At 37.1% G+C, this 10929-nt stretch overlaps 1 protein-coding gene across 1 annotated transcript; it reads left to right on the top strand.

Moving 5' to 3' along the window:
- The first annotated feature begins 2427 nt into the window (after window positions 1-2427).
- Window positions 2428-10717, top strand: LOC135845780 (uncharacterized). Its single transcript, XM_065364607.1, has 2 exons — window positions 2428-2571; window positions 2713-10717. Exons 1-2 carry the CDS (start codon window positions 2557-2559, stop codon window positions 3541-3543), a joined length of 846 nt encoding a protein of 281 aa, XP_065220679.1. The 5' UTR covers window positions 2428-2556; the 3' UTR covers window positions 3544-10717.
- The last annotated feature ends 212 nt before the right edge of the window (window positions 10718-10929 follow it).

Raw genomic sequence — 10929 nt, 5'->3', positions numbered from 1 at the left:
TAAAAAACAAGATAAAACTTACGATAGATACTTAATTTCACGTGTACGGATAATTATAAGGTATTGTCTTTCGATTCCGAACGAGATGACAGAGGCGACCGACCGACCGACTGATTTCATTGGTCGAGAATTTAAATTGTGTTATGCCTGCTCGATGCTCGATTGTCGCGCGAGCTCGCTATACGAATAGGTAGGTAAAAATAAATAAAAGCGAAAGTGTTTATCGAACGGAAAACTTTGACAATGGGACAAAGATTTCAAATAGCCTCGAATAATGAACTTGGTTGCCCTTGCGTGAGTAAATAATGTTGATTAATTCACAAACGAATTCGAAACTAGTAATTTTTAATGTCATCTGACGCGTTGTTCGATGGGTCGTGGGGCGGCCCTTTTTCCGCGTGTTTTTGCCCGCGCCACGCCATGTAGCCGGTTATAAGCAAAGCACCCATGTGAAATGTGAAAGTAATTCGTGGGTTTTTTTTGTAGACAACAAAATGTAGATAGGTACGGTATATATGGGCGGTTAGAACGATCCGATGGTTTTATTGTATATAGGATATGTTATACATAGGTAAAAGTAGACATGGAAGATATGACAGTTGACGAGCGACCAGACCAGGGGTCAATTTGCGTGGACTTCGGTGTGATTCGAGGGTGTTGACTCTTGGTGCTGGATGATCTCACCTCTGACAAGGTAACCTCTTGAGATGTCACACTCCGATTTGAACGGGATCGCGATTTTTGGATAGAACATAGTCTAAAACCCACAAAACCAAATTTTCAGCTGCCCCAGTTCATTTTTCAATTTTTGGCGAATTTTTGAAAATTCAAAATTGACTGTTTTTGGCGATATTGCTTTTTTTTCAAAAGTACGATCTTGACCAGTAAAAATGGTCAAAGTAAGTCCCAAAACTAATATTAATTACTCAAATCCAAATTACACCATTTCCAGCCATTCTGGAGCCTCCAGCGCGATTTTTCAATTTCTCCAGAATTTTGAATTTGCTCCAGAAGGTGTGAATATGAAGTTGGGCAGCTAAAAATCGAGTTGTGTATTATACTCGACCTGCTTAACGAGTTTATCTACATTTGAGACGATTTTGGGAGGGACACCTCAAGGGTGGTTTTTTGACCAGCTTTCTTTCAAAATTAAAAAATATCCAAAAAATCAAAAGTTTCCAGTTTGTGTGGAAATTTTCGAAATTAACGCGAATCACTGTGTTTTGTACAAAACAAACCACCCAAATCCAAATTTCACAACTTCCAGCCATTCTGGAGCCTCCAGCGCGATTCTTCAATTTCTCCAGAATTTTGATTTTGCTCCAGAAGGCTTGAATATGAAGTTGGGCAGCTAAAAATCGAGTTGTGTATTATACTCGACCTGCTTAACGAGTTTATCTACATTTGAGCCGATTTTGGGAGTGACACCTCAAGGGTGATTTTTTGACCTGCTTTTTTCAAAATTAAAAAATCAAAAAAATCAAAAGTTTCCCGTTTGTGAGGAAATTTTTTAAATTTGTGCGAATCGCTGTATTTCTTTAAGAACTAACCCCCGGAGCACAAACTCTACCATTTCCAGCCGTTTTGGAGCGAGAGTGACTCCTCAAAAAACCACTCTTGAGATGTCACTCACAAAATCGGCTCAAATTTTGATAAACTCGTTAAGCAGGTCGAGTGTAATATACAACTCGATTTTAGCTGGCCAACTTCATATTCACGCCTTCTGGAGCAAATTCAAAATTCTGGAGAAATTTTAAAAATCGCGCTGGAGGCTCCAGAATTGCTGGAAATGGTAAAATTTGGATTTGGGTAATTAATATTAGTTTTGGGACTTATTTTTACCATTTTTACTGATCAAGTTCGTACTTTTGAAAAAAAAGCATAAATCGCCAATAACAGTCAATTTTGAATTTTCAAAAATTCGCCAAAAATCGAAAAATGAACTTGGGCAGCTGAAAATATTTGGTTTTGGGCGGTTTAGACTATGCTCTTTTCAAAAATCGCGGTCCCGTTCAAATCGGAGTGTGACACCTCAAGAGGTTCCCTTGTGAGTTATACAATTATACATATTGATCGATTAGACCGAGGGGCTCATTGATTTAATCACCACCCCCGCCCCCTTCATCATAATTAATTTCTGATGCAAAGTTCTTCAGATTTGAACAACAATAACTTTGAATTTTCGTACGGAAAAAAATCCCACAGGCACAAAAATTTTGAAGTCTTCGTAATCTTGAGGCATATCTTTCATTTTAAAAAATAACGTTTCTGATTCGCAGAAGTGGTATCTGTTTCAGTTATTAGGTAATTTGAAAACGAAACTTTTAAAATTAAATTCAGCTGTTTATTATCGACTTTGAATCTAAAATAATCCGAATTGAATTTTTTTTGATAAGTGATGTCTGATGAGTTGAAGTAAAGATACCTTTTTATTTTTTCGTTTACTATGCTTTGAGCCATAAGAGTTAAAACTTGATATGAAATTTTTTGCGACAAGTTTTTCAACTAAAGTTATAGTTTTTGGTTTGACGACTACTTTTCAATTTTGTTACGAAAATGATGAACCCTCTGGTGAGTACCTCTACCTACATCTAATTTCGTAAGATCAAAAATAAATAATATTACAAATAGATGAAACTTTTCTCTAAAATAGTAAATGTATTTATCGAGATCTGCAAGTTACACTAATGAACCATTTTTTCCTCCCTACAGATCCACATCCGTTTCATTTGCGCAATGCTTGTAATGGAAGACCTTTACGAAACCATTTACAAGAATCAAACCATGACTGACGGCGAATATACAGTAAATGAATTACTTGGTCTCGCGCATCATCTTAAAAAATTGAAAGAAGCACCCAAAATAAAGTCCCTGAGTCGCGACACCAGTTTGAGCAAAGATGATTTCAAGAATGTCTTGGAATTCCTCGCACCTAAACTTATTGGTAATGAGATCGTAAATCTAGTAGCAGATAATGGTTTTTCCGAAGACGAGTTCCAAGGCGAATTATACCCGTATTACGAAACAGTTTTGAAGTACTTCTCAGCTTGGAAGAGTTTCATGGAACATCGTTTCTCGAATTTCAGAAGAACATTCGAGAGACTATTGAAAAAGAAATATCCAAACCCGGACCAGTACGAGATCGCCGTCCAGGAGTTCTTTCTGCTACAGTCGAGAGACCACGCTCTTGGAAATTTCACCAAACATCAGTATTGGGAGTTGTATCGTGAATTTGGTTTCCAAAAAAGAGAAGACAATTTTTTCGAGGTGTTGGATGAGTTCTACGAAGGATGGTGCTTGACCAACAACAGCATCGATCAGTTTTATCTGCTTCTCGAGGCCATGCCCGTTGAGAAATTCCAGACTTACGACAGAGATCTGATTTACTTCGAACCGTTTATAACGACACCATTTATAGGAATGCCCCAGTCTAAATTTTGCAAGTCCTCTAAACATGATTTTGATTATTTCGGCAAATACTGGTTTGCAGGCGGACAACGTTTTGATTTTTCCACCGATTTGAGGGATGAAGTAGCCGATTAATCCACCTCCGGAACAATTTCCTCTACAACCGTACAAATTTAACCGGTGGGTGGGGAGGGGGAGTTCTTATGTGTTCCTGCTTGATGGATAAGTTCTTGACAGCAAGTTGAGCCTGTATTCAATTTTTTTGCCATAAGGTTTTTATGCTTTGCAGAAATTACTTGTGATGAATGGTCTTGAACATGTTCTAGTTTTGCTTCCTTCTCCCCTCTTCAATAATTTCACAAAATAAGAATTTTTCAAAAGGAAAAACAAAGTTGAAAAAAATCCCCAAAAAAACTTCCAAGGCAATAAAAAAAAGGTACGTTTAAAGAGTACCTCTGATTATCAAAGGTGAATCAGACATTGACTCCGATTTTTAAACTATTCTTCTTCTTGGTGCCGTTCCGCATATGTCTCTGTTTTGGGCGAGAGCATCCGCACCCTCTTGCTCCCTCCACCCTGCCTAAAATGAAAAAAGAATTCTCCTCCAGCATCACATTTCGAGCGCGTCAATTTTTCTCCTGTCTACTTCGGGCACTGTCCAGGTTTCTGACACATTGAGAAAAACTGAGAAAACCAGAGCATTTATGAGCCTTATCTTCAGAGTCTTGCTCACTGCTGCATCTAACCATATCATCTTTACTCTAGGAATCTTCTATTTCCAGAAATTTTTCATTATTTCTGATAGGTACCTCGACATATCATCTTGACATGTAGATGTTGATTTTGAAGCTCAAAATTTGCATCTACCTACAACTATGTCGACAAATTTTTCAGAATTGAAATTTCTGTTTCAGTGTTTAAAAGTTTGGTAGGTAAACATTTCAAAATATTATCTAATAGTTTAAAGAGGAAAACTAATTTTTAATGGCATTGATATTCATTTTTCCCTAGTTTGGAGTTGATGTTATGTCGATATTGTGGATGTAATTGTTGATGTCGAATTTCACATCAACATTAACATTGACATGTTGTCGACATGAAAATGTATTAGTTTAGTCGTCGTCATGGTTCCATATCCTTTTTACAGGACATTGGAAATCATATTAAGTGGTACCCTAACAGGGTGAGGCGAATGCATATATGCCACTGCGATTATTCTAGGGAATCAACATTTTTTGAGCTAACATGTAGTAGTTTCCCGTTGCTTTCTACGCTATCTACAAAGCAGTGTTGAAAGAACAGCACAAGAACGGAACAAAATTTAAAAGAACGGAACATTTTTTGAAGAACAAGAACAAGAATGAAAACAGAATTCAAATTTTTTCAAGAACAATAAGAACAAGAACAAAACCGCAAAACCAATATTTTGAAAGAACAAGAACAAGAGCAAGAACAGAATCAAAATCTCCTCAAGAACAAGAACGGGAACAAGAACGGGAAAACATCCCATGTTCTTTGTTCTTGATCTGTTCTTTGTTCTTTGTTCTTGTTCTTAAATGTTCTTTCATTTTTTTCTTACACCATTGTCATAGCTACGAATTTCTATGGAAATTTATGCAAAAAATTTTGTAACTTGTGAAAAAATCGTAAAAAAAGGGTGTAATTTTTGCAAAATATTGATAAAATTGTCAGCTGATTTGAAACTAGCAAGAACGCTAGTGAAAGAACGCAAGCACGCAAGGAAAGAACTCAACAAGAACAAAAATAAAAACAACCAAGAACAGGCGTTCTTGCTGGTAAAGAACAAGAACAAGAACGAAACTGTGTGGCAAAAATTTGAGAACTCAACAAGAACAAAAATAAAAACAACCAAGAACAGGCGTTCTTGCTGGTAAAGAACAAGAACAAGAACGAAACTGTGTGGCAAAAATTTGAAAGAACAAGAACAAAAACAAGAACATAATTTGATAACAAAGAACAAAAACAAGATCAAGAACGCTCCTGATACATCAAGAACAAGATCAAAGAACAAGAACGCGGAAATTTTTTTCGCGTTCTTTCAACACTGCTACAAAGTATGTAGCCCATACATCGCTAGCCGGGTTTTTTACAACCCTGAGTTCAGTAATCACTACTACCTATAGGTGCTCAACCAGTTACGGCTTTTTGATACCGGCAACAGATTGTGTGCATTTCTGTTGCCTCTGCTGTTCTGGTGCTCGGAGCTTAACATGTAATAGATGTTAAATGCACTACAATGTATACATTACACGTTAACGCCTGCGTTTCTAGTGGGATTTGAACCCACACCCTCTTGTTCAGAAAGCCATGGCTCAACCCACTACGCCACCAAGCGTATTAGTTTAGTACTCTTAGATAAAGTTTGGCACCTTTCTCAATATACTGACTTTCGTGATCAACTTCTAGATTGTATAAGTCTGTACTTCTCAGAGGTGGTCTCCGCATCACTGCTGCTTTCAGCATGAGCAATGGCCACCTAAACCTAACAGAAATCATTTTTGGAAAAAATTTCAATTTTGAAACTAAAATTTCATAATTTTACGTAGCAGGATGTCGATATGAATTTTGATGCCAATGTCGATCCATCCACATCCGTCACATTTGGATCCTACATGTCGGTGTAAATATCAACCCTGTGTAGAGCCAATTGTTGACATGAATGCCAATCAGCATTGGTCAACAATTGCATCAACATAGGGTCAAAATTCACATTGACATGTGGCATCCAAAAGTGACGGATGTGGATGGGTCGACATTCACACCAAAATTAGCATAGCCATTGTTGTAAGGGTATCTCCTTTGTTATCAACAATAGATCCCAGGTACACGAATCAATTCACCACTTTGATTCCCTCAATTTCCTGGATTTCAGGTCGAGTTGTTCTCAGGCTGATTCATGATCATGATCTTCTTCTTTGCTTTATTCATCAGCGAGCCATATTCTGCGCTAACCTCTTCCAGACATTTCAGAAAAATGGTAGTATTTTCAACACATGTCTTGAAGCGATGAGGGCTGTGTCATCAGCAGTGTGAAGATTTGACATTTGTACACCTCTGATTGATACTCCTCCCTGCCATTCATCAGAGCCATCATCATTGGCGTTTTCTGCTACAATTAGCTGCAGCGTCTCTGGAATTATAAATGCTCCCTATAGATTGAACAGGAGTGGGGATAGAATACAGCCTTCTTATACTCCTCTCTCTAGGTGGAATTTCTCCCACATGTTGTTTCTCTGTTGATTTGGACATTTGCCATGTTCCCTTCCTACAATAAATTGTTTCATCAGCCACACCACATGTATTGGCGCCCCTGGCTGGACACGAATTGCGTCCCGCGCCACGGGTGGTACAAATGGGTAGGCTCGAATTGCGTCCCAAACAGGCACGAATTGCGTCCGCTGGGGCAGGTATATTTTAAACAAAAGAAGTGGGTCAAAATAGAAAAAAAATGTACTCACAAAGTAAGGAGTACCATTTCGTCTTGCATTACCAATGTTATTTCAAATAACTTGACATCCATACGCTTGAACTCTAAAAGAATTGAAAACACAACACTAGGGTCCCAGGGTTTTGAAAAAAAAAAATGCTGAAAAATGAAAAAATCGAGCGTGAGGAATTTGTTTAAAAAACCACCAATGTCAAAATTTACAAACATTTTTTCCAGGGACGAAACCAGGCATTTTCTTTGGGGGAGGGGGAGGTGTTCGATCAGAAATTTGCCGACTGATGTGACAAAAAAATACCTATACCTATTTTGCTGATTATAACATTGAGCTTTTTAATGTGAAATGAAGTGTGAGAAGACAATTTTGCCACTTGATATAAGTACTCAACACATATGATGGGTAGTAGCCATTAAGTTACGGATATTCATAGCCCATTATGACTTATAAAAAATTTGCATGTTCATTTTTCAATTTTTAGAAGCCTCAAGCAGAATTTTTTTGTTTTATAAAAATGAAAACAAAATATAAACAAATTGGCCCAAGCGTAGCAGGGGAAAAAGCTTTTGAAAATTTGTATTTTTATAAGTAAAAGAACAATTATTTTTCATGGGAGGAGATTGATTTTTTCGGTTCAAAATTTTCATAATTTGAATGATTTTTTTTTAGAAATTTCAGCTCCACAAATGAAAAGCAAAAAGGTCCCATCGAAGTCAGAACAACGCATATTTGTATACGTTAATTTGTACGTATTCTTCTTATTTCTCTAAAAACGACCATCCAACCTATCTAACACCCTAACCTTGGGACGCAATTCGTGTCCAATTCTAATGATCTCGAAAGGGTTGCTTTGGGACGCAATTCGTGCCTAGCAAAATATTACTTGGGACGCAATTCGTGCCTTTTCGTACTTTCGGGACGCAATTCGTGCAGTGCCGCGCCCCTACCTTGAGTACAATGTTCCACAGCTTATTCGATTGTACATACACAGTCAAACACTTTCTAGTAATCAACAAAACATAGCACAGTGCACACATTGTATTCCCATGCTTTCTCAATAAGCAGACTGAGGTTGAGGATCTGCTCCCTAGTTCCTCTTCCCTTCAAGAATCCTGCTTGTTCTGGAGGAATTTGACTATATATGAGCAAGTATAACCTACCATACATGATCTTCAGTAGTACTTTGCTGGCGCGATTCATCAAAGAGATTGTTCTGTAGTTCTACCAGTTCTCAGGAGATCCTTTTTTATACAGTGACTTATGTCAACTGTACCCAGTCCTCTGGACATTCGCCGCTCATCCATATAAAGTTGCATATGTTATGGATTCGGCAAATGATTTCTTCGCTTCCAGTTTTGAAGACCTCAGCCATTATCTTATGTAGTCCTGGTGCTTTGTGCTTTTTCCAAGTACTCGATGGCATTGATGACCTCATCAAGTAAGATTGGTAGCTCCTTCTCCTCCATGACTTTGAACCTAGGGGCATCAGTTTGCTCCTCTTCCCCGGCAACCAGCGTATAGCTTCTTGCAGTAGGTACTTTCTCCATATCTCTACAACGTCTTCTGCATTGGTCTTAGACTTCACGCTCATCATCTAGATTGATCAGCTTGCTGGCTTTGAAATCACATGTGATTGAGCAGATTTTGTGAAAGAGCAACCGGGTCTCATTAAGTAGATGTGTTTTTTTCACTAGGATTTCGGCAGATTTTCAAGAATCTGGATTTTGGACATTTCTCAATGACCTTTTTTTCAACAATTTTTAAATTCCATTATTCACCAACTTTTGAAACTGTAAAAACTTTCTTTTAACAAGTAAAATCCAAAATCCATTTTCAAAAGCTACTATTTACCTTAGCAGATAGTCTGAAATTAGCTATTCGATATGACCTTTATTTGTGTCATTCTGTAGGTAATGGGCCCATTTGGTCGTTTCTATTTATCGAGATAATCGTGTTTTTTTTAGTGAAAAAGTCGAGAGAATCGACAATCGAGGTTTTGATGGATTTCGATGTAGAACATATCCGACTATCACGTGTTAAAGTATCAAGGCCGCAGGTGCGCCCCAAGCGGAGAAAAACGGAACTAAAGTTTTTCCAAGAAGGGCCCATTTGGTTGATTTTGTTTTTTTTTCACGGTAAATTCATTTCCGAAGACTTCCAAAAAAATACCCTCCAAATTATACAGCACCTAGTTGCCAGTGGAAACATGTATACCATTCAAAAACACAACTTACCTAGCTGCAGCCTTAGCCATGTGGCACTGGTAATGAATTGCGGATCAGGAGGTATGGGTTCAAATCGCACCTCAGGAACAAATTTTTAAAAAAAATTTTTTACAATTTTTATTTTTACAAGTTGAATTTTGACAGAAAATGTAATTTAATATTTTTTTTTTGCTTTTGAACAGAGTAATGAATTTTTATGCAAAATTTTAAATTATTAATCATTGTTTTTCAGGCTTAAAATACTCATAAACATGAAAACATTGAGTAAAAAAAAATCACTATTGCAGGTGGGTAGTAATATTTGACATCAGAAACAATAATCTTCAATTTTAGGTATGAAGGTTTTGGGATTACATGAAATTTCAGCTTTTTTCAAAAAAAAACTTTGAAGTCAATTTTCTCAAAATTTGAGCTTTTTAAATTTTTAATTACGGATTTTTTTGGAGTTTTTTTTTGCACTTTTTGAGCTTCTATACAGCTCATATGATTGCTCCGGAGGTCTACTTCACCCCCCCCCCCCCCCCCCTCACACATAACTCAATATCGACCAAATGGGCCCATTATACCTGCGGAATGACACATTTTATGAGTTCAAAAACGATTAAAAAGCCCTTATTAAGTTGTTTTTTTTGCATTTTTGACGCTGTCCCACCATAATAACAAAATTTGAAAAAAAAAATCATAAATATTATGACTTGAGGTGAGGACAACATTTGGCCACAAAATGTAGTTTTAATTTTGTAGTTGAAACGATTGGGATTTTTGGCTAAAATGCAGGGCAAAAAATTGAAAAAAATTCATAGATTGACCCCCCCCCACCTCTCTTTCTACTATTTGCTCTACACATCATTTCGATTTCAAAACTGTTGGTCAATATGTGGTGAAGAATTTTTGGGATGAAAAACGCGATTTTTTCGCATAGGGGAGGGGGAAGGAGCATTGAGTGAAATTTTTTCAGCTCTAAAACTTTTTCCAAGTTCACCAACCTCTCAAAGATATGTCTTGTGAGTATTTTCAAAATCTGAGCCAACGTCAGATTCACCTATTTTAACCACAGATACCCTCTCCCAAGAAACAAATTTTCAAGAAACGTTTCATCGAAAGATGTAAACCAGCAGACTCGAGAAATTACAAATTCAATTACCTATATAAATACCTTGTACGACTTTCAAGTGCATAAATTAGACAGGCATTGAATTGATAAGCGATGAAAAGGTACTCGAGATAGGTAGATAGGTATTATAAATAAATCGATAAGAATCACTCGTTGTGTGTGATCAAGTTGGGGAAATTTCTTCCGTTAGGTTAAATTGTACTTGAGCGGAGAATTTTCACTCGAGCAGGAGATTCGAAAAAATATGAATACTGTATACTCGTAGGTAAGTATTATACAACGTCTTTGTTTTAGCAGCTCGGACCGGAACCGGTTTTTAAAAATTCATTCAAATTAGTACCTATAGCTTGGTGTATAAGGTAAGTACCTTACCCTACACCGTGTAGATTTTTTTTCGCTCCACGCTCTGCGGTAATAATAGTAATTTGAACGACTATTTGAACTAGTTTCGTATACCTATGCTGTACTTATACGTTGTATTCGATATAATAAACATTTTGCCGGTGTTTTAATCGTTAGGTACGCGTGAAAGAGACTTTTTTTTTTCGTTTTTGCAACCACGAGTACATAATGATTGCAAATTGAGCTTTTTCTTTGGGCGACGAGTTATACGATGGCTTATATAGAAAGTGTTGAGCGATTATTGTTTCGAATTGGTAATTTTCCACGAGGTAAATGATGCGAGGAGACCGTACGATACGATAACGTTATTTTTTAC

Source organism: Planococcus citri, chromosome 4 (assembly GCF_950023065.1).
Source record: "Planococcus citri chromosome 4, ihPlaCitr1.1, whole genome shotgun sequence".
Classification (NCBI taxonomy): domain Eukaryota; kingdom Metazoa; phylum Arthropoda; class Insecta; order Hemiptera; family Pseudococcidae; genus Planococcus; species Planococcus citri.
This window is presented reverse-complemented; position numbering and strand designations above follow the sequence as displayed.